General features: G+C 41.9%; 1 protein-coding gene across 4 annotated transcripts; it reads right to left on the minus strand.

Moving 5' to 3' along the window:
* Positions 1-1096: 1096 nt before the first annotated feature.
* lrrfip2 (leucine rich repeat (in FLII) interacting protein 2) lies at positions 1097-23187 on the minus strand. Of its 4 annotated transcripts, XM_034152281.1 has the most exons (27): positions 22925-23187; positions 21483-21641; positions 15999-16085; positions 15548-15610; positions 14858-14917; positions 14674-14712; positions 14392-14460; positions 13581-13628; positions 13400-13468; positions 13059-13154; positions 12508-12564; positions 12087-12140; positions 11932-11988; positions 10892-10963; positions 10510-10623; positions 10088-10129; positions 9193-9324; positions 8711-8782; positions 7744-7914; positions 7568-7660; positions 6285-6377; positions 5547-5648; positions 3075-3207; positions 2365-2535; positions 2202-2281; positions 1998-2102; positions 1097-1917 (listed from the first exon to the last, which is right to left on the minus strand). In XM_034152281.1, the coding sequence occupies exons 2-27, from the start codon at positions 21570-21572 to the stop codon at positions 1807-1809; spliced, it is 2280 nt and encodes a 759-aa protein (XP_034008172.1). In that variant the 5' UTR covers positions 21573-21641; positions 22925-23187; the 3' UTR covers positions 1097-1806. The 4 variants fall into 4 exon arrangements, with proteins under 4 accessions (XP_034008172.1, XP_034008168.1, XP_034008169.1 ...); XM_034152277.1 differs by lacking the exons at positions 5547-5648; positions 6285-6377; positions 10510-10623; ... (9 more) ...; positions 14858-14917; positions 15548-15610 and having other exon boundaries at positions 22925-23186; XM_034152278.1 differs by lacking the exons at positions 5547-5648; positions 6285-6377; positions 10510-10623; ... (10 more) ...; positions 15548-15610; positions 22925-23187 and adding an exon at positions 22653-22826 and having other exon boundaries at positions 1554-1917.
* Between the last annotated feature and the right edge of the window lie 1749 nt (positions 23188-24936).

Consider the following 24936-nt stretch of genomic DNA (forward strand, 5'->3'; position numbering starts at 1 on the left):
CTTTTACTGCAGCTACATTTCAGTCTAAGACACAGGAAGTGTGGAGGATTAGCGCTCGGTGGGGAGGAAATAAACACCGCAGCTAATTGTTCCACTTTATGGACTTTAATGTAATCATACGTTTGTAACACATTTAAGCCTGGAAAATTGAAGGAACCTGTATTACAGTAGGCTTTTTGGGGTTTTCCATTTCCTGTAGTGTGTTATAGGTTATTGTGCATTTCAATGTTCTGCAAAGACTAAAATCCCAAAGTTCCCTCCAGAGGGAGTTTCTCTCCCACACACTCCCAGTGCCTGAAACGCCTCCATTGGACTCCTTTGTTTACTTCCGTAACTTAGTGACATCACTATGTAAGGTGCGGGACATCTCTAAAGGGGTTGACCAATCACAACAGAGCAGGCCAGCTAACCAATCAGAGCAGACTGGGCTCTGGTTTCAGACAGAGGGTGAAAAGAGGTGCTGCAGCACAGGCAGTATGAGGAAAATAAAGAGCTTTTTGAACATTAAAGCATGGAGACATGTCACAGAGGCACAACATACAAATATGAACCTGAAAATGAGCATCATAGGGCCCCTTCAAAGTAATGCCAATTAATGCAATTAGGACCATAAGTCAAAAACAGCGCTAAGTGAAACAAGACAACCTCGGCTTTGTTAAAACAACTTGCAGAACTGCAAAATAAATACCTAATTTCACCCCTTTTAATGTCAATGAACAATGCTGTTCCCTAAAGCAAGAGGTAGTCACTTCGAGATGGCTGACCAACACATGTCCCTAGCAGGAGTGAGGCATGGGGGTGTGATAAGCGTGTTAATAGAAAGGCACCAGCGTGTGGTGTTTGTTGAAACCATGCAGGAGGGCGGTGGTTTTTAGGTGCTCACCGCAGGGCTGCTGCGGGTGGAGCTAGCTACAGCATAATATGCCCGCTTTAAATGAAGAACCTGCAAAAGTATTTTCCTGTCTTATGAAATAGCAACTGAGGGTTCATTTTCCGGAAACCAATGCAAAATGAACAATACAGAGTATAATGATACTACAACGGTAAAAAGCAAAACTGCACACTGAACAAAATAAAGGATTCAGATTGTATACACAGTTCTGTAAATTACACATTTATTCTCAAGAAATCTTTTAAATATTTGAAAATGTTCAATGAAACCGCAGCAGACACAGTTGGTTCTACATACATTTCAAATAATGACTGCACCTTTTTTTAAATACATCATTCTGTACCTGTTAAAACGATTATTGTTTTTATTCGTGGAGCCGTGCGGACCCCCGATCTCCGAGTGTGAAAAGGCACTTCACTGTGAGGGGAAGCCGGGAAGGTGCGGCGGGGCGGAGCAGCCGTGAGAGTTGAAAAGTTTAAAAAGCATCATAATATTCATTCATGCAACTTATCAAAAACAAACAAAGAGTACAGCCAAGCACCCAGCCAGAGAGTGAAGATCTGTGGATAACAAGATGCAGTACAAAGCTCTGAACATTAAGTAGTGATTAGAGATTCCCTCGGATGTATCTCCCAGCAACTTAATAGTTTTATTAGTTTGTTTCTGAGTCATTCCTCCCAAAGCAGCGGCGGCTTGCCAGGCAAAACCAACGCTTCCGTTAAAAAAAAAAAAAAGAGAAGACAGTTCCGTTTGTCGCCTGTGCTACACCTTGTTTTTCGTTTTTAAAGTGTTTTTGGTTAGCTACAAATCTCAAAAGTGTTACAGCTAAAAATGGAAATGTGCTCCAGACACAATATGGCAGTCAGAGGTCTGAGGTGCGAGTTTAAGGGCTTCTGTGGTGACGCTGCCTTGCCTCACTGCTGCGACAGGAGGGCGTTCCTGTTGGCCTTCATCTTCTCCAGACGCTTCACTAGGTGGTTGTTGGTCATCTCCATCTCCTCGTTCTTATCCAGAGCCATGCGCAGCTGCGGGGGAACAGAGGGGGGGATGTTACACTCTAAACTTCTTCTTTTACCGTTTCATTTGACAAAGTCCAAGTCTTTACCTCTCGTTGAAGTCGCCGTTTTTCTGTTTTTAGTTCGTCTTCTACTTTCTCTGAACTATCTGCTGATGCCTTGTACCTGGACACTTGCCCTTCAAGTCTGTTTATCTGGAAAACGGACACATAAAAGAAAGACTTGATGAATTAGAGCCCAGAAATGTACTACTTTTAGAAATCTGTTTGAAAAGACCTTTTCTTTTCACTTACATTTTGTTCCATTGTTCCTAATTCCTGTTCTGCTTTAGAAAGCTTGAATTTGTATTCACTCATCTGTCTGTTGGAATCTCCTGCAGACAGAAACACCAACCGGTGAGTTTAAAAAAATACAAAAAGAAGTGTTCAAATGTGTTGTTGTGCTGGACCAACTTACTCTGCATCTCGATGATGTGCAGGTCTGTACCGTTCTCCATCCTCTCTCCGTCTGTGTATGCGCTGTCCATCTTTGAGTGTTTCTGCCTCTCCTCCTCCAGCTGGTTCTTCAGCTTCCTGATCTGAGCCAACAGTTCATCTTTCTCCTCCGCCAACTTACGTAGCCTGACATCTACGGACAAGATGGAAAACACATTAAGCTCAGGCAATTTAAGAAGTCAAGCTGAGTGAACTGGAGTGTGTCCAGCGTGCTAAAACACAGTCACTTGTTTATAAATGTCTTGCGTCTAAATGAAGTGTTGCAGGGATGACTATATATTCGGCCAACCTGGAAGTTAGCTCGCAAGGGCTAACAAAGATTGTATTTGTGTATATCAGAAAATAAGATTAGTGGCAAACACATTTTTATGACTTGTTTGACTTGATGTGTAATCTCCACACATTAAGATTTTAACACACACTCAAATGTTAAAGTGTAAATGCAACAGCTGAGAGAAAAAGGCTACCATTAGGCTACAAACTAACTACATCACGGTCATATGACTTCACATCACCACCGCCAAGCTAAAGGTGGCTAATGTTAGCTGTGTTGGTATTTAAAAGTCTCTGTTAGCCACCTGCTAGCATTTCCCAGGTGTAAGGACTCGTTCTTGCTTTACACACCTCTTAGATTTAGGAACGTGTGTAAACAGAATGCTTTCCGTGACTCACCCAAAGGACCCTCCCCGGCAGACTCCAGCACCTGCGCGGCCTCCTGGGAGACCACCGTGATCCCCGAGGACAGAGGCTCGTGGTTCACATCTCCATTGGGTGTTCCGTCGGGGATGATGACCAGCCCGTGTTTCTGTGGCGAGAGAACACGCGTTACTGAGGACCGGCTCACTTCTTGTATAACACAAACCCCCCCCACCAAACATAGCCGACTTTGTGGAGAAAATCCAAAAGAAACCACCTATTTATTACCTTACATGCTTTGTAATGTTGTCCTATAAGTATTGTTAAACTGCAAAGATAATATAAGCATAAAGTCATCTGTGTGTCAGAGGTTGAAGAGTGTCCATGTGAAAATCTGTTAACAGGTATGTTAAAAAAAGGTACCCAACGTGAGGAATAGATGTTATTCTGTTAAAAGGGTATTTGTAGTTCACTTAAGACATTTACATTTCTTATTGAATTTTTGTTTTTGTGAAGCCTTTACCTACAGTAGTAGTAAGATGGTTGCATACCGGAATATCCTTTTTAAAATGTATACTAACATTTTAAATGAATATGTTTTTGTTTTCCCTTTAATTGACTGCCTTATTTTTATTCATTTAATTTTATGTGCAATCTTTTGGAATATTGAATTGAATTTGATTTGATTAGGTAAACCCTTGCAAAAGTACAGCCTAAAATAAATAACAAGGGTCTGCACAAAGTACTGAAAAGTCATTGGTCTATGTTTGGTCAAATGTAGGGATGCACAATATATAGATGGCCAATATATGACTGGCTGATAATGAAGTTATCAATTGGCGTTATAATTATTTAATTTCAGCATATTATCGACGTCTAATAATAATGTGGAGCATGGCTGAGTTGTGATTTCTCTGCTCTCTAGGTCACAGTTGATATGAGGATGAGCTCCATACACACACAGTGGACTTTGGATCAGAGAGGCCACAGAGCAGTGAGGGTATATTTTACTAGAGTCCTGTAAAATACTGGAGAATCTGCCAGAGAGGGAGCGCAGAACATGATCTCACTGAGATGTGACTTCTTCGACCGCGCTGCTCCCAGCCAACTTCCTGCCCTATCCCAACTCCCTGCCCTATCCTAACTCCCTGCCCTATCCCAACTCCCTGCCCTATCCCAACTCCCTGCCCTATCCCAACTCCCTGCCCTATCCCAACTCCCTGCCCTATCCTAACTCCCTGCCCTATCCCAACTCCCTGCCCTATCCCAACTCCCTGCCCTATCCTAACTCCCTGCCCTATCCTAACTCCCTGCCCTATCCCAACTCCCTGCCCTATCCCAACTCCCTGCCCTATCCCAACTCCCTGCCCTATCCCAACTCCCTGCCCTATCCCAACTCCCTGCCCTATCCCAACTCCCTGCCCTATCCCAACTCCCTGCCCTATCCTAACTCCCTGCCCTATCCTAACTCCCTGCCCTATCCCAACTCCCTGCCCTATCCCAACTCCCTGCCCTATCCCAACTCCCTGCCCTATCCCAACTCCCTGCCCTATCCTAACTCCCTGCCCTATCCTAACTCCCTGCCCTATCCTAACTCCCTGCCCTATCCTAACTCCCTGCCCTATCCTAACTCCCTGCCCTATCCTAACTCCCTGCCCTACCCTAACTCACAGACAGTCTGCTCTGTACAGCTATATGTTGTTAGTTATGCTTAAGAAATATTATTATGAGTGAGTTAAAGAATACTTTGTTTTTGCAGGTAACGGCTCAATTAGCTATGCATCTTAAAATTAGCTGAACTTTTGTGGACTTTGAGGCAGAGATCAAGCAGCCTTTCATCTCTACCAGCAGCATGATGCCACAGGAGCTATCTATGATGACACAGATAACATTTAAGTAGTAATAAGATGTAATTCTCATGATTTTTGTAGCATATACACACTTATAAAAGTAGCAGTGGTTATTGTATCTGCTACAACATATACCAGTTAATTATCGGTTGCTGCTATATAGTATATTGTAGTATATTGAAATGTCGACAACATTTTTTTTAAATGTACACTCCTGGAGGTGCATTAACCAAACCCTAAAGGTCCAACATAAAAACACTTTGTATTATTTGAAAGCAGCATGCGTCAGGACTTTCCTAATCAATACATTTTTTGTCAGAATACTTTCACTATATGTCGAGTCTCCGTTTTAGAAAAGCATTCTATATCTGTTGTACAGTCATATGCAAAACGACACCATTTGAATTGACAATACACTTAATAAATAACACATCCAGCCTTAATGTCACATAGTACACTGCAGACAGGGTCAGGTGGCTTAGGGAAAACCAGCAAGTATTGAAACATAAAATGAAATGAAAACAAAGAAGCAGAAGTGCAACACAATAGAAGGTCTGACGGCATTAACTTGTTTAGTTCCAACAGAAAAATACATACAAAGTTGATTTTGGCCAGCAACTCATTTTATAATCTTTTGTTTTCCTTAAGGAAGACGTACCTCTCCTGCTTTGGCCTTCCCCTTGATGTCAGAAAGCTCATCTCTGAGCTCGTCTCTCTCACTCCTAATGCAATCAAAGTACTCTTTCTGCCTCTCTAGGGCCTGGCCACACACACGGAGAGGAAGAGGAGAAAGAGGCAGAGGAGAAGTTGGAAGGACTCTGGAGGACAGACATGCAACACCACGTGCTACAGGAGGACATCACCGTGCACACACATGCACATCGAGGATGTAGAAACAAACACACAGATGACAAAGTTCAAAGGTGTGGAGGAGGAAAGAGAAGGAAGATGTTGGGAGGTAGATCGGTTTGACTTTCTCAAATTAACCATATAATCATTATGCTTTATTTACTTAGACCTCTATCACCTAACTAATGAACAGATCCACAAGTGTAACATGCATATCGTGCCTGAATATGTGGATAATACTTCTTTACATTTGTAATTCACTTGATTATCCTACATGTGTTATGTCACAGTAAGCTTCTACATGGTGCTGGTGCGCTTGCATTGTTAGCCGGGGTCACAGGATCCAAACCAAAACCTGTTATTTGGACATGCACAATTCCAAACTGTGAGAGTAAATATGTCCAGGTAAAGCCTAAAGGGTCTCCATCATGCAGAGACAGCATGAGAGGCAAAAGAGGTGGGTAAAACCATGTCTAAAAGGTCGGGGAAAAGCCCAACCCTCTTTTGCCCCCCGTGCTCTGTCAGAGCACCCGAGGGGACCTCCTACCCCGATCTTTTTGTCCTTCCAGTTTATGGTTTCCTGCAGGTCAAACACCTCTCTGGTGAGGGCGTCTAACTTAGTCTGCATTCGCTGGCTCTCCTGGAGCGGCGTGGAGAGACGACACAATACAGGATAAGAAGAGAATAGGAAATATTGAATGGAACAAAGACAAAAGAAGGGAATATGTACATAAACACAGACACATCAGGGTCTCCGTTGTCCTGGGATTACTGCTTTTCTTAACCGGGAAAATCTCCCTTCAGTTATTAAAGACGTAACAAAGAGGGTCTTTAGCAGAATGTTTTAACTGGCTGTTTTTGGACCGAGTTCTGTGAAATGTGCTTTATTTACTTAGTTTGGTAATGTGGGTAAGTTAACAACTAGAAACTACAGTATGCTTGGGATTGAGTCACTTAAGCTCAGCAACATACTAAATAAATGTAGAGAAAGAAACTGTCAGTATTCTCATTGCCATGAAGTCTGTTAGAGTTCTGTATATTGGCAACTTCTGTTTAAAGGACCCTCATGTGAAAAATGTAAATAAGAGAGAGAGAGACTGGCAAATATTAACGTTTGCTCTGCAAAGGGTCCACATCCTCCATGTAGCCTGCCTCGATTTGGAATTTAATGTATAAGCAAAAGCAACCTGCTTTTCAACAGAAATATCACATAAAGTGTGATATCATTCTTTATTTAGCCTGCTGATCAAATGTTTACATTTTTATAAGGATCATTTTGGGGGCTTTTAATTCTATTTGAACTGCAGATAGACAGAAATGGAGAAGAGCGAGTGGGCGATATGCAGCAAAGGGGCCCAGGTCAGATTTGAACCTTGGCCGCTGCAGTAAGGACCAAACATGGGTCAACGGCTCAACCTGAGGCAGCAGTAGTTACAAAAACACAGATCATATTTGACCAGAAATCCTCCCATTTGCCCAGGACAATCGGGCCGGCTGACTTATCTTGGAAACGGAAACCCTGATATGAGATACACAAATGAGAGATAGGAGCAGGTGAAACAGGGTAAGAAGAGACTCGATTGAGGAGAAACTGCTGAGAAAGCAATGAATGATAGTGTTCAGCGTCAGATAGGAAACGGAGCTAAATGTCAGAAGGGAAAAGGGAGGACCCTCAGAGGCAGGCCGGTGCCAATCAATCCTTATCAAGTTCCTGCAGAACAGAGGCTCCTCTGCAGCCTGCTCAGAGGCAGCGACACCTTTCACAGTGCTGAGGGAGAGCAGTGTGATGTGGTCACGCTGGCAGAAACAGCTGTACTTCTAGTGTCTTACCTCTATAAGCTCATCTCTCTGGCGGATTCCCTCTTTCAGCTCGTCCTGTTTATGCTGCAGGACCGTACACGTGTGCTTTTGTCTTTCTAGGTCCTGGAAACATGGACATATGATCATTTGTACGTGTACCTTAATGAAATTGATTTAGAATAAGCTTTCTTTGACAGATGCATTACCTTTGACTTGTCTTCCAGCTCCCTCTTCATCTCGGACATTTGTTCCTCCATCTCCTCGATGACGTCCTTTAGTGTGTCCACCTGGTAGATGAAGTTGCCTTTGTCGTTGTCCAGCTGTGCGTTCGATACCATGGCTTTCTTATACTTCTCCTCCACCTCTGCAAGTGACTCCTGATAAAAGGTTGGAGCATGTTAATAAGCAGAGTAAACGGGTTCAAAGCACAGCTCACCTACAGAACATGCACCAGGTGGGGTTTCTGGTTTAATAATGACAAATGTAACACACACTAAACACGTATCTTTGTGTTTCCCAATGTAAGACATCATTCTAGCCCATTTGTGGTATCATTCTATTTTAAATGGAGGACTAATAATGTGGTGCGAGTTAATCCTGCAGTTATAAGAATGCCTTGAGTCAATTTCTTTAGTGAAACAAGGCGATGGTGTGAAAAAGGGATCTGAAAGAGAGAACTAAAAGTGGACAATAAGATCTAATGTCAAACTCTACCAAGAACAAGCCAGGACTAATTGGTTAGTAAACTACTTGTATCTATAAGATACACACTTTCTAAGAGAATGAGAAAGTGAAAGGGACAGCCAGAAGGCCATCCAACACTGTGGCCTGGGTGGAGAGAACTTTAGATTGTAAAGCATGACTGTTATCTGTCAGCAGGTGGAGCATTTTAACTCTTCTTCGGACAACTTTGAACCCAGTGGAATTGTGGGAGTGTCTTCGTGTCAGGCCACAAGCAGTGAGTTGGATCAAAACAGGAAGTGGAGGGAAGATCATGCAAAAAGAAGGACCATTACGCAATTCAGACTGGGAGCACGCAAAGACAGGGCTGTGGTGTTAGGAGCTACAGGAGGGGGGGTATGAGTGGGGTTCTGGAGGGGGGGGGGGGGTTAGTGGTGCCATACTGCTCCCAGAGAAAAAGAGAAGGCATGCTGCGAGCTCAAGCCCCTCTACCTTCAGCTCTTTAAGCCCTTGCATGTACCGCCCTTCTACATCCTGAATCTGGTCCTTAAGTTCATAGATATCCTGTAGAGCAGATGGGAGGAATGGTTGGGGTGAACCGGGGTATCAGAGAGTCAGGGGGGGGGGGGGGGGGTATCAAGGAGAGATAACAAAGCACCCGTGCTGCAAAAACAATCCAGCTGGCAGACACATGACCAGCGCACCCAGAAATAAGGAACATCTCAGGAAACATGTCACATCCGTAAAGAAAGAAGCAGAAACAGCAGGGAGGACACAACAGAAGAAACGCTGTGGGAGCTTCATATGAAGAAGGGACAGATGTATACAGAACATGTGAATTAGCATTTTAGCTTGATGATAATGTGATTGATGGCAACTACAGCAAGTCAAATTGAATCCACATGCTATTTTTTTTCAGTTTATTCAGCTGCAGTAATAGAAGGGTGACAGTGTGTGTGTGTGGTACACCTTACCCTAAGTTCACTCAGACTGGTGTCGGCGTCATAGATGCTCCCTGTGTCCGTGCTGCCCCGCCGTGACGACGAGCCGCCCAGCGACGCCAACGTGGCCACTGAGAGGCCTGGGGTGGCGCATCGGGAAGATGGCTGAGAAGACAGAGAACCACAGAACATTAGTCAGGAAAGAAAACACAATGCAACACATTCACAACTTGGACATCATGTGATGCCGCCGGGCTCTCAAAGTGATAGCCACTGATCGCTTGAAGCGGTACTGTGAGGTACTTTCGTGTTTTACGTGGTTGGTTTGAGATGAATCAAAGTCACACAATTAAACTAACTAACCGATCGAGGCGGTGGTTAACCAGCAACCTGATGATGCATCTTTTATGGAAGCCTCTGTGTTTGAATGCTGACTTGTGTATGTAAAAGCTCTTCCAGTTGTTAATAGACAAGAAGAAGAAGGTTGACCTTTTAATCTCTGTGATCTGCGCAGTAAAAAAATGTTGTCAAAGGATTCTGGTGCTTTTAATAACAGAGATACAGGCTTCTGTTATTCTTCTGAAAATGCTTTCAGGTTTAAGAGGTGGAAATGTGCTAAATTAAGCATAGAAAATAAACTGATATCCAGGTTTGAAGACGGCCATCTTCTGTAGTACACTGACTAAGTACCAACAAACCCCTACTTTTAATTGATCCCGCCAAATTGAAATCCTCCTGTCATGTGTTCAAGTGTTTTGCTACTAAACTTTGTGTATAAAACCCAGATAATACTTTTGTGTTGTGGTTACTTGGTAGCTGCCTAATGTGGCATACAAATCTATTTATAGTTCAGTATGAGATTAAACCCACTGACTGCTTCATTGCCTGTTTGAGTAAAAGTAAAAAGCATAAATGATGGTGCACTCACCCGACTAAAATCTGAATACTGCTTGTCACATTTTTCATCCAGCTGAAAGAAAGAGAAGAAATATTCAAACATAGATAAAAGATTATTTTGAGATCACGCGTCATGCCTGGAGCCGTTTCTTCGTCTGTAAATCAGGGAGTTAGTCCAAGAGTTAATACACGGCTGTGATAAGTGCTGCATGTTCACAGACCATAAAGAGTTGACAACCAAACAAGCAATGTAACACTGAGTGATTCACACTCCATTAAAGAAGATTTTCCACATCCATGCAACACGGCAGCCAAACCAGCTGTGCTTACACCACTTATGTAGAGTCAATCAAAACACACTGTGGTATGAGTTTTGAAAACCAAGTGTTATTTTTAATCATGCATCTCTGGGGTTGCACACGGCACTCTCCAAACCGCTGTCGTAAAACTTACACTGTCAAGATCTGGAATGCTCAAATCATCGAGGTCAGACACAATACTGCCTCTTCGGTTGGTGCGGCTGAAATAATCAGCAGCCGACTCACTAATGTCGGAGAAGTCAGACGACTGCTCGGAACACACGCAGGATGAAGAAGAGAGGGATAGGGGCACAGAAATAAAGAATAACAGAGAGCCAAAGATGAAGAATCGTAGGAGGAAAAAAACAGGATAGAATGAAAGATTAGGCATTAAGGGAACTCAAAACGCATGATTGTGTTGTGACAAATGATGAGGTATTAATCTGAGGCTGTTATGCAGCTTATTATAATAAAATAAAAAAGGTTTGATTATTAGATTATCAACTAGTAGTACAGCATCAGTCCCTACAGCTCACCACACTGTCCCTGCGGCCTCGGTTGACGCGCTCCTGGGACACGCTGCTGACAGTGTCATCATCTGAAGAAGACTGAGAGGAACACGCACACGTACATATAAAAAACACACACACACACACACACACACAAGATGAGGAGTTGAAGTAATGTAAGATGGCTGCATGCCAAAGGCGTTCTCAGACACACACACACACACATTTCTTGTTCAAACAGCAATCTATAGAGAATAGGTAGCACTGTGCTAAACTGAATATTGGATTGCTCCCGAGACGGTGCAACTCTTACATGGGCCCTATTATGCTTTTTGGGGCTTTCCCTTTCCTGTAATGTGTTATATAGGTTTTTGTGAATGTAAATAGTCTTCTAGGCTAAAAATCATCAGTTCATGCCAGAAGGAGTTTCTCTCCAACAACCCCCCCCCCCCCCCCTGCCTGAAACACCTTAGTTGGACTCCTTTGTTTACTTCCGGAACATAGCGTCATCTCTATTGGCTAGTGCTCCAATACATTGTAAGTGATAGGCTAAGGGGCAGGACATCTCTAAGCGGTTGATCAATCACAACAGAGTCGGCCAGCTGACCAATCAGAGCAGACTGGGCTCTGGTTTCAGACAGAGGGTGAAAAGAGGTGCTGCAGTACAGGCAGTCTGAGAAAAATAAAGCGCTTTTTGAACATTACAGCATGGAGACACGTCCCAGTAGAGACACAAATTACAATATGATCCTGAAAATGAGCATAATAGGGCCCCTTTAAAGTAATGCCAATTCATGCAATTAGGACCATATGCCAAAAGCAGCGCTAAGGGAGACAAGACAACATCTCCCTCGCTACAATAGCTAAAACTAAAAATCGTCAATTCACACACTTTTATTTCAATTTCAAAATGCTAATCCCTAAAGCAAGTTGGTCGGGATGGCTGACCAACAAATGTCCCTAGCAGGAGTGAGGCATGGGGGTGTGATAAGCGTGTTAATAGAAAGGCACCAGCGTGTGGTGTTTGTTGAAACCATGCAGGAGGGCGGTGGTTTTTAGGTGCTCACCGCAGGGCTGCTGCGGGTGGAGCCGGCTCCAGAGGAGTACCAGCTCAATTCAGAGGGCTGTGGTAGCGGGAGGAGGACAGGACAGGCAAAACACGCTAGTTAGCTGCAGTGGTGGTGACTAAAACGCTGTTTAACAAACACCCAGAACAACTTACGGCTCTTGAACTTTGCCCCGAGCCGTAAAGGCCGGCGTCGTCGCCAATAGAGGCCTGAGGTCACACGTGGGAGACAATGAAGCAGATCACAAGAGGGCACATGAGTCTTTGACGTAGTAGCTAAGTTTATTTAGTATACTGACTTTTATCTGGGCCACTCAATAAACAGAAACACTGTGTATTTCCAACTTCAAGTAGGCCATTTGTTTCAGTGCTCTACAACAAAAGCCCTGGCTTCATGCAAACTTCTGCCTTATCTCAGTGAAGCACAAATGTCTGGACACCAACAAGTGTTCTTTGTCCAGGAGCTAAATATATAAAGTCCCCGCCAACCTGGGCATCCTATCAGATGTATGTGGCCACAAGAGAGGAAGAATGTGAAATTCTGAAGGTAACCAGAGGCATGCAGAGAGAAACTGACCATGCTGTAGCTACGAGGCAGCGCCGTGCCAGTGGTGGAGGAGGAGGAAGTGGCGGCCTGTCAGGGAGGATGGGATCAGGGAAATGTCAGATTAGAGGACAGAGGAAAGCTGTAGTGGGAATGTGAAGTGAGAGAGACTAAAGAGCTGCGGAAAGTGGAAACAGGATAAATGTTTGCTGACCGTTACATTTACGGTGGAAAGTGTTGAGAAGTGAGGTCATGTGACGATGTCCCTATCGACTGTTTTAATACAGATGGAGGATAACCACCTAAAGCAAGTCCTTTACATAAAGTCAAATGATCACAAGATCTGTATAATAGAGAGCTACACTAGCTGCAAACAATGACCCTCTTTTATTTGATTATTTTATAACACAAACAATATCTCTTATCGCAGTTATATAACAAGCTGTAACGCATATAAATGTCCAATAAACTAGACCATGCAGGTACGAATATACTGCCTGAACCGACTCTGGTTTCACTGAGTGTCTTTAACCACATTAGCTTGTTTGTGTAAAATGTTGGACAGGACTTTCAGGGGGACCGACCCGAGGAGTATAGGTGGAAGTGGAGGTGGAGGAAGGAGGCGTTGGTTTGGTCTTCGTGAGGCTGGTGTAGTTCCTTTGATCGTGGTAAAGTCCAGCCTGGAAGGGTAGTGACATAATATGACCTCAACCAAACAATGACATATTTATCCTCAAGTGTCAGACTAAGAACTTATTCAGACACATTCAACACGGATCGGTCAACATCTGCTTCACAACAAATAGTCAATATTTATCAGGGGTAAAGTCGATCAACAGTAAATCACCACCGCAAGCCACTATTATTAGTCTCTCCACTGCCTCCATGCTTAAGGCAGCAGAAAACAGTACGGGGGTAAACTGACCAGGAGGTCCTTCCTCGAGGAGCTGGATGAAGACCTTTTATGGTCGTGCAGGTCATTGTACACAGAACTCTAATCAGCCCAGAGAAAAATGATTAAAAAAAGGAAAAGAAACAAGTATACAAAATGACTTGAAGAAGCGTATAAGCAGTGATAAACAGATGACCGTCACACAGGTACATACAGTGGAGCGGGAAGTCTTGAGGGCGGAGCTAGTGGAGAGGGCATCAGACTGAAGAGAGGACAGGAGTCACAATAGTTATAATCAGAAGATCAAATACCTGAGAGGCTGTTGGGTTGCTGTTAGCTGTTTACTGGCAACACACGTGTTCCTCACTAACAATAGGTTAGTTGTTCAACAGGCAACAAGTCATCCAACACATCTACAGATCAAACCATTTGTTTTGTACACCCTACCAAGGCCACAGTAAAAGGTACAAAAGCTTTTGTTAGAGGCACTGTGCCCATTATAAGGTTTGTATAACGTTCTTACAGAATGCAACATCACATTTCTGTATCAACTATTGTAGACATTCCCTAAGTAATAGTGCTGAAAACAGCTCTGGCTTTCTGCTTTGGTATGTTTTGACAACATATAGGTGAAAAATGCACTAAATGACAATTCTAAATCAAATGTAGTGTCCTACAGAAAGACTGCATTTCCCTTTAGAAAGATAAGGAGAGATTCAATGTGGAAAAACAGATGATTGTTTTGTGATCTCCTTTTAGGTATAACTTCATCTATAATCAATGAATGTCTGATATGAAAGGGGACCAAGGTAACTTGCGTAGAAATCGATGAGTGGAAAACACGAAAGAAATATGAAATCAACACATGTTTTTGCTTCTAAGCACATCCTAGGTCATCCATCCAAGTGAATTCTGCTTAGCACCATAAAGTTAGCCAGACCTGAACTACATGCTGAGACTCCAGGTATTCAGTCAGTTTCCAAAATCCACACATTATCTCACACACATGCATACACATAACGCACCAACGGATCTCTTCTAAGGGAACTGGATCGACTCTTTGACCCAACGTCCCGTACTGATGATGAGGTTGACTTTAAATAAAAAAACAGAAGCAAAGGTAAGGGGAAATCTTAACTTGGCCAACTATTTTAGACTCTGACGCAAATGAACACTACCAATAAAAGTATTTCACCCAAATGTACTTTAATAAGTGCATTCCTAAGAAGAACAATGGCTTTCTCACATCACATCTAGGAGAGAGCAGTCTTAATAAAACTGGCAGGGGTTTATTATGCATTACGCACCCTGTAGCTGCGGACCGACATGACATCATCATCCAGCCCCTGCCCATGTGGAAACATGGAGTCACAGCAGAAAGGCAGACAGAGAGAGGAACATGTGTGATGAGTTACTAACTGCAGAATTAAAGAGGAAAGAAGAAAGGAAATGCAGACAGACAAAGAGGAAGTGTGTTGGGGAGATACAGACCCGGCGATGACTGCTGCTGGATATACTACTACTACTGCCTCTGGCTTTGTCTGAGTCAGCCTGGAGGGAGGAAGGACAAGTTTGAAAAGATTATAGAGAGAAAGTAGAGAGGCTCAGGGGTGAGTAAGGTCGCTGCAAAACTCAGCAGTTGCTATTCAAAAGCCCAAACCATGCAAAACAACTTCTGTCATCATGTTTATAACCAAATGGTTGTTATAAACATTTGAAAATGTTATCCTGCAGTGAGATTAATGATATACAACAACAGCTTATATATTGCACATTTTGGTCGTCTCTGTTTTTTTCCAAAAGGCAACATAACGGCACAAAATGAACATCTCTGCTTCTTGTAAAAACACCAACACGCATAAAGATTCATCCCATGCAAAAGTTGTTCACAAACATTCAAAAGCATCCATCCTTTCCAAGTAGCCTGGAGTTAGAGGAGTAACACAAACCACCTTCTTGCATGCAGACTCACCCAACCTAAATAAAGTCAAAGGCCAATGGTGGCGCTACGAATACACACACAGCCACACACTACAGTGTCTCCAAAGCAAACACACTGCTGCGGCACATTTCCACAGTGAGGTTCAGTGTTGTCTGTGAGTCAAGTGTAGCTCTATGGTCAGGCTTGACTGGGACTCAATCCCACACAACAGGCTGTGTTAGTGCAATACTCTCGCCTACCATCCACTGGTGGATCTGACCCCATTTTTTGTTGCTACTGCTGGATGACGTGTGGTAAGAACGCTGGACAGAGGGAGGAAGTGCCAGGAAAAACATCATACTTCACTTAAAGAAATGCTGAAACGTTAAAAAACTTGGTGACATTCACTTCAAGAATAGAACGTTTGGTTTCATCTGTGGACATGCAGCACTTTTTCTGTGGATATCTGTACAGTCAGATATATCTAAAAGTGTTTCTCAAGGCATAAAGCCAAATAGCTTCTCTGCACCGGTGACTATCAAGGCAGAAGAGCAGCTCAACAAATACAAAAATAGGAGAAATGAAGTTCCATCTCCATGTAGAATCTGCAGCTGACAGCAGCAGTTGTGAGGCTTTACACAAACTGGCTCGATGAGTTGAATAATGGTGACAGTGCATCTCAGCGAATCACGTCCGCTTCATGTTGTATACCTCTTTTTGCTGCCGTTCAAGCTCCCTCATTCGAATATCCCTGGCCTCGGCCCGAGCCGCCCGCTTCGCTGCAAGCCTCGCCTCCGCCTGTGAAACAAAACATGAACACACTTGTTAGCCATGAAAGAAATATGATAAACAAGCCTTTCCCTGAGTCACGCCCCAACAAGCGCAAGGGATAAACACAAAGGGCTTCATTAAAAAAAACTGGAGAATTCACAGGATCACATTGAAGTACTCAAGTCATTGGTTTCCTGTTAGAAAACGTGGAAAAGGCCGACGTTGAATTCCTTGTGTGCTTAAGTGTGGTTGTCTAGACCTAAAAGAACCAAGCTTCCTGGACTAGTTCGTTATCAACAAACCTTTTCATGATAACATTGACTTTATAGATAAGAACAGGGCTACGCCACTGCACGGCAACATTATGGCCCCGCCCACTTTCCGGTGAAAACAAAGAATCGGTCTGTCAATAGATACCATGTCTGGGAAACACCTCATCACAGCCAAATTATTATGCTAATGAGGTCAATCCTCGAAGTAAACTGTAAAATATGAAAAGTCGAGGTAATGAATGTAGAAGCTGCATTAAAATATAAACTGACAAATCCCAGTTTAAGGGTGTGCCACTCATCCACCGTTAGATTGAAAAAAAAATCTATTGCTTTTAATTCTGGCATATAGACGCCAATCACCGATGTACAATGACATGTGTAATTGTTTGCCTGATGGACCATTACATCAGGGCTCCGTGTAGATATAAAATGTAAGTCTTTTCATAATTTTTTTTTATGGGATTGGCAAAGACCTCAGAATTTGTATTTACCACCAGTTAAAGGACATTATAACGACGTAGAGGGAAAGTACCTGGATGGGTTGCTCTCATCTATGGTATGGATGCACAGTTTATTGTTTGAATAATTTATTGTTGACTGCTTTGTTTTCTTGGATATGAAATCTTGTTTGAAAGGGCAGTCATGTGAAGCATCAGTATAATGATTCAAGTCTATAATACCTGTTCTACTGACACAAAATGTATTTACTGTAATAGAAAATAGTTTCCTTTGAGAAAAACTAGGAAACTAGCAAAAATGTTGGCCAATATATATATACATACATCACCGGTATCACCATATATTTAGTCCATCACGAAACTGCAGTTAAGAAAAGCCAAAGATACATTTGAGGTAACTCAAAGACAGTGACTCATCCACATATTGTATCCACCTGAGAGCACTGAGAAGTTTTATTTTTCCTCTGTAAAATGTTCCACTCAGCACATCCCTGTCCAGCACAACAGAGTTCATTCTGTCCTGTGTGCCCTTGTAGACCAGTTTCGTGTGTGAGTCACGGCTCTGTAAGTCCTGTCCACAGTGAATGCTTGGGATGCCTCATCACCAACAACATGTGCTAACCATCAGTTTCAGGAGGGCTGATTTAAAGGCCTCACAGGGGAGATGCCAGTAGTGCACAAACAAACTGACAGAGAAACAGGATCAAGAGAAAACAAAGCGACACAATAGTGTAGTTATGCTGGGTCGGTAAACATGGAGGCGATTTTGCAACAACAGTAACTTAACATTAGGAAGTACAAACAAGCCAAAGTGAACTCAATCCTCTCTCCTGTGAGAATAGTGACTGCATATTTTGACTGCGACTAGTCAGAATATAACAAGAGCTAATTTTACAGAGTTCCTCAGCAGAAGGCTAATTTAGGCGAGCTCCCACACAGCCCTGAGGAGTCACACAGGTGACTGCAGACAATCCTTCCATTAAGTCCGTAATACCATTTACATTCCTTACATATTCTGAACATCCCACCAACAAAGAATGGCCCACTTGCTCATGAAGCCTAGCCCTTTATCTCTTACTAAAAGACAGTCCATAAATACAGCGTGTGGTGTGTACAGTATCTCGCTGCAGACAAACACTGTCAGCATTCCAGCAATTTCTGCTCTGCCAGAATAGAAGGCCTGTGGGTTATAGACTATTCCTCTTTCAATACTAGCCTGCAATACTGTTTTATATAACGCGGAACAACCACACAAATTCATGTTATTTTTTGCCTGAACACCTAGTGTTGTGTAAAAGGGAGTTTTAAACCTCGTTAATGTTAAAAACATTTTAGTAACAGACAAACATGTTACTGAAGCTAAGTTAGATATCAACATGAGGAGGAAGTGATCAGTATGCACTAAGACAGAATATAGTTTTAGTTATCTATAGTATCCATCTTGTTTTATAATGAGACTTTGATCTTACTTAACTTTCCTTCCAAAATGTGAAACCATGACTTTCAAATGACAGAATAAAACCCATATTTTAAATTTCATTTTCTTCACTGAGAAAGAATGAAAAAATAAATAGTGTATCATAAAATAATTGTGATTCTTTTTGTGTGTGAATAAGATAAGAAAACAAACTGCATGAAAACCAAACCGAAACCCCAAAACACAGACATTTAAATGGCGCTTTGCAAACTTACATGCAATTTGGGAAATTCCTATTGGCCGCTATGTGTGATTTTGGAGTATAACTTATGGTCATACAATGAAACTTTATACAATGTGAAAAGGGAAGTAAAGCTGTCTGAAGAAGAGGGAGCACATGAGGAAGAGCGACGGCTGTCCCTGTGCTCTGCACCTGTCGAGCTGTCTGACAGTGTGACCCGCTCTCACAGCAGCACAGCTGAGCTCTCTGTCTCCGTCCTATCTATAGCCCGGACCGTCCGGCCCCCAGCCGTATCATGGGGCTAGGAGGGGTAACATGAGCACCAGAAGTTCACCATCACACACACCTCCAGCACTCTGAGCAATAAAAGTCCAGAAACCCAACATGAGATCACCTGGAACCCTCCCAACACTGAATTGTGTATGCACTGAAAGTACGATCAATTCATAATTATACCCTTGTTAGGGTAGCTCCAATGAAATGTATGGATTCATCCATTTTGGTGTTTAATATATGCAAGTAAAAGAATGTTGGTTAAAAAAGTAAGACCTCAGGATAAAGGTAATCAACAGAAAAAGGAACTATTCAAATATTTTAACAGTATACTGCAATTTTAAAACTGAAACAAAAAGTGCAGTGTTCAACAAATATTACAAACCAATAAAAGGACAAATTGTAAGTAAGAAAAAGCATGACCAGTTTCATTATTTTGGTCACTATTGCTGTATGTATGAGCTCATTACTCTACAAATGAAAAAAGGAAACTAGCTTACAATAGATATATCAATGGAAAGTGTTTGAATGGGATACTTTCACATCCTCAATAATACATAAACTCCCCAATAATCCCTGGCAGTTCAAACAACAAAGACACTGCTTATTGCCAATTCAACTCAACTTTCCCTACATACTGATCACCAAAAAGGCACCGCAGCATTAAAGTTGGTAAAAGCGGCTCCTAATAATTTGATTACATTTGTTTTAAGCACATAGATAGCTTTAAATAAAGGCCAGTGCAGTCACTCTAGGTTCACTCCCCTGCTCTACGCTGTGTAAATGACTAACCTTTGAGTGCCTTGTCCAACATAAAAAATACATTAGACTGTCCTTGATTGCTTGCTTTTAGTACAACTAAAAAATACACTTTAAATGTATAAAAAAAAAACTAAAACCAAATACCGTTAGAAAGCTTGCATTATCAAGGAAGGAAGTCAGAACAATGTGATAGTCCTTGTCCATCATTTGCAGAAGGAAGCTTAAATAGCTGCTTTGTTTTCTGAAGTCTGAACAGTGTCCTAACCGTACACGGAAATGAAAGTGTTTCACTCTCCATTGCAATAATGACCTGTTGATATCACAAATAGGAGACTATGAACTATAGCTTCCACACACACCCTCAATGATTGCTTCAATGATTGGCGACAGGTATGAGATGTTCATCTAGTTCTAACACTGTAATATTTCTTAGCAAGCTGCTGGTATTCAAAGGGTTTGACTCCCAGTAATGTAAGAGGCCTCAGAACTGAGAGAGCTGGTGACGGTGCAGGCTCAAATTCACAGTCATTCTCAGCAGTGATCCGTGCCAAGCACAGGCAGGCTTGAACCTTGTTTCTTAAACAGCAACGGACAACACAAGGCTGCTGTGATTTGAATATTTGTTTTGGAGTGTGTTGATTGGCAACACGTTAGACACTGACCCAATGAACTCCCTGAACAGTTGATCTAATCTTTCTTCGCTCCACAAAGAGATTCACATTTAGGACCTGACTGGGAGGGTCAGATGACTCATGTTTCTATGATCGGCCTGCATGACTATAAAGAGAGCAAATGGAGCCTTGTGCTTAGTGCAGGCACTGTATGGATCAAGCATTCTTAGTGCAAATATTAATGAATTTGAAGTTTTAACCAGTGTTTTATTTCTACATGTAAAATCAAAAGTTTTCAAACAAGGTGGCTTTTTCACCTCACTAGCATAAAGGTCATTAAACTCTGAAAACTGAGCTTTCCATTTCATGATGTTAGTTAACTCACTCTGAAAGAAAGGCAAAGGAATGGCAGCCCTGCGGTTTGACAAAATGGAATAATCCCAGGGCATGTCGTTACAGGCTAGGCTGCTTCTCTGCTCTGCCAGTGTTTTTCCCCCCCAAACCAAAACACTACAAGTTAAGTCAGTCTCTCTCTGGTCCAAACCAGCTGTCTCTACTCACTTTGGCTAAAACTCAAATTATCCAGCAGGACCTGAATATCCACATTTAAGCAGCTTTCCAAAACCCACTGACCCAACTTTGACCACGTTACAAATCAACATAATTGATAGCGTAATAATTACCTGTTTCTGTCTCACTTAACATGGGTGTTGACATATTATCTACTAGGTTATACTTTGTATGTAATTCCTAACCTGCTCCCAGTTTTCAAGAAATAATCCAGGTGTGCTCAAAAGCAACAAGTCTGAAAGAAAAATCCTAATAAACTGTAAAGTATTCTAAGTTAAATGCTCAAAATCTATTTGGATAGTTTAGTTTTCCCTATCTACGAATATGACAATTTCATACATTTCAAGAAAAACGTGACACAATTAAACAGTATAACACTCATCAAAGCACTCTTTTGGTTAAGGTAATGATACAACATGGACTATAGATGCACCCGGAAACAGCCTACATATACACATCTATCTTTGGAAATACATTCCACATAGATTTTATCTTAAAAGGTTTATCTTCCATCCACAGTGCAGTGTCAGCCAACCCTGAGTGCACATAATGGTTCCAATAATCTAGTAGCCATGTTCCCTTTTGTTGAAAATATGATGATGCTGCTGAACAAATTAAGGCCATCTGAGACTGACAAATCATTCCTCTACATATGCCTAAACCCATTATCTAAATGAATATAATCAAGACAATTTGAGTTAGAAAATCATATTAGCATGGATTAAGCAATGCATGAATATAGCAATGATGAAGAATATGGCCTAGATCCAGTGTACTTTGTTCCAAAATGGAAAAGACATGTGATGGAGTTTGTTCTTACCTCCCGGGCTATGCTACTCAAGGCTTCATCTTCTGCTGAGAAGCGGTCTTTCAGTGGAGCACGCTTTCTACCAGAGCCTTGTGTCCCCATGTTGCCTGCAACTGTAGCTCCAGCGATGATGTGTAAGTCCAGAAGATACACAGAACTGTGTGTTTTCACCTATGAGGATAAACAAGAAACACAAAGAACACTTATGAATGGTACTTAAACAAAGCCATGTGTGAATGAACATAATAGCACAGGTCCATTCTCCAGTTTCAACATTTTATTGTGTACGGTTTTATGCACTCTAATCTCTCTAACAACCAAAACACTACTCATCTCTTGTTTCCATTCATGCAAACACACGTATGAATGGCTCTTACATAGCTTTGGATCAGTTATGGCTGACATGAACCAGCCTTTAAATGGCATGCAGAACAACTGCAGCTTTATAGCAAAGATAACATTACATTAAACAACAGGTAATGAGGTCTAAGGATCGTATAAGAACATTAAGCTATACATTTTTAACTGATCTGAAACATGATTATCATTAGATGGTATTACAGTATTCTGCATCATCCAGATGATATGTATTTGATAGACGTTCAGGAAATATCAAAGTTTGCAGATCACCCAGACAAAAGAGCACCGTGGCTGGCTGGTAAAGACAGGGGGAAAACGCCTAGTTTGAGACCCAGCTGAGTCAGAGGACCCAAGCGAAGCATGAGCACTCCTTGAAGACGTTTGATGATCTGAAACCCTTGGATCCATAGCTCAAAATAACCAGTGTGACCCCCTCAGAAACGCTGGCTAACAAACAAATGAATACGGATAATCCTTTGTCAATTCAAAACAGGTTGATGCGTTACTATTAGTTTATGTTAATCATCCAACTTCAGCTATGGTTAACTTTATGAGTCATTGGCGCTTACGCGGTCGGTTTTCCAAACATTCCCAAAGCTTCCATTACAGTCCCATGTCCATTAGGGTAAACGGATAGTAATATACTCACCTTAGCTAGCAAAGTTGCGCCAAAGTAAGGTTTATGCCCCGTTAGCCTTAGCTAACAATAGCTAATTATACTGACGTTAACGTTGACTAGAATTAGCCAGTTCAATGGTAAGCTAACTAAGAGTGCTAACTAGCATTTCATCTTAACAAAACCCTTATTTAAAAGTTAGCTACCCTTCTAGGTTCTTCCTCCACTACCGCTGAAGCTAGCGCTTAGCAAAAACGAGACATATCCACACCATGGATCCACACATGTCCTTTCTACAGCAATGACCCCCAGCACCGAACACAATCTCTGGGAGTCAAGGCTAGGCTAGCTGACCACTTTAGCTTGGGAGTTAGCTTGGATAGCCAGTGGGGCTAACCTCGACTCTCCTGAGAGGCAGACAGGGCAAACTGGCACTGATCCTCCCGTCTTATTCCCTATCCCAAAAATATAACGTTACCTTCGCGACACCTTTAAATAACCCGCGATACTGCCAAGGAGTTGTCCCTTTTCTCCTGGAGGTTTAGGGGCGAGCCATTCGGCTTCTCGTCAGAGATTAGTAGTGTTTTTGTCCACACTGACAGCTGTCATCAGTCCGCCTTTCCACCGCTCTCCACTGCCCTCCTCACCCAGTTTCCACACACACTAGCGGCTTCAAAGGTCCCGGATGTTGGGAAAAATTAGGGTGTGATGCTGCATTCACGGGCCGTCAGACACACTGAAATATCATAGCCTACTGGGAGAGAGTGGGTTTCCATTGAGTGGTCAGGTATAACAGCTAGGTGACTCAGTATAAGGATTTAGAGGCGCGCATGATGGAAATTGTTTAGACAAGCAATGAGATTAATTTCTGGTAACCGTTATAATATAATATAATAAACGTACTTTAAAGCACAATGTATTGCTTCTGTATATCTGTTGAAGTTCAGTAGAAGCTTAAACAATTCATGGAAGAAAGAAAGAAATAGAGTCGGTTATTTTAAGCCCTAATAACTTCAATAACATAACAAATTAAGTAAACGTGCGAATTTAGCAACCTTTGTATTGGACCAATTATAAGCCTGTAGGCCTATACATGACTGAACATTGGGTTCACAATATTTTAAGGTTCTGTCCTTATTGTGTTTTTTTTTACCAGTTTGTTTTCAAAATAAGTGCTTTTAAGAAAGCCTAATGTAATACTGTATTTAAAATTAGGCACATTCTTTACCTTGACATTTTTATCTCATAAATTGCCTATGTATATAGCATATAATGAAAAATAAACTATATTTTTGTACTGCTTCCCCCAATAGAGCTCACATAATTATTGCATACATTTGAATTAATGCATTTACAAACTGCTACACATTTTATTTGTTAGTTGCCTACAGGTCACAAAACAGCCCTTATTAATATACAATGTATCAGATGTAATAAAATACAAAGTCTGAGTATTAAATATTGTTATACCAATATAAAATATCCATACTCATTTGACCCTAGAGCACTAGGGGAGGGCAAAATGACTGTGGTATTTTTAGGGTTTGTCCACAAGAGGGCAGTAGCTGATAATGGATTCTTCTTGCTTGTGTTACATTTTATACTAAATTTGAAGCATGCAGCCCTACACCACATGTACATGGATATGTTCAAATATAGGATTGCGTTTCAATGACCAGTTACCTTGGAATGTGTTTGCAAATAGATCAATCAACTATTTATTCCGATGAAGTATAACAAATGTAAATACATATTTTAAGGTTTTTCAAACAAAGTTAAAAAAATACACTCATAGATGTATATATTGAAAGGATAACATATTAATCTGAACCTTCTTGGTGTTTATTTGTACACATACACCAATGTGTATGAGTGCAGAACAGCAGAATAACGTATTTTATTGCCAACAATATGCAAGCAGTATAACTGCTTTGTGTGCCTTGTCTCTTAATGGGGACTTTAATTTGGAAGACCTACACTACAGCCTAAAGAGCCTGCATGGGAATCCCCCCCCCCCCCCCCCAATTGACACTCATAACCCAGGTGTTATTCAGTCGAATACACACACACACACACACACACACACACACACACACACACACACACACACACACACACACACACACACACACACACACACACACACACACACACACACACACACACACACACACACACACACACACTTGCTGTATTATTCTCCATCATTACAGGAAGCTAATGACTGTTTTGTCTCTGATCTGCCCTCTCTCTCTCTCTCTGTGCTCCCGTGCAGACAGGGTTTACTGGAGTCTTAACCCAAAGACACCAGCAGCCACACTGTCTCCATGCTACCACTCCTCTTGGTGAACTTTCCATGTAGTCATCACTTTAAACACTAATTAACCTTAATTTCACAGTCATAATGATAATAAGGGATCACATCTAAATAGACAACAGATGCATTACACTGGATTCAGTTGATCAAACTGTAATCACATTAATTACAAC

The sequence above is a fragment of the Trematomus bernacchii genome, unplaced genomic scaffold (assembly GCF_902827165.1).
Source record: "Trematomus bernacchii unplaced genomic scaffold, fTreBer1.1, whole genome shotgun sequence".
In the NCBI taxonomy this organism is placed as follows: Eukaryota; Metazoa; Chordata; class Actinopteri; order Perciformes; family Nototheniidae; genus Trematomus; species Trematomus bernacchii.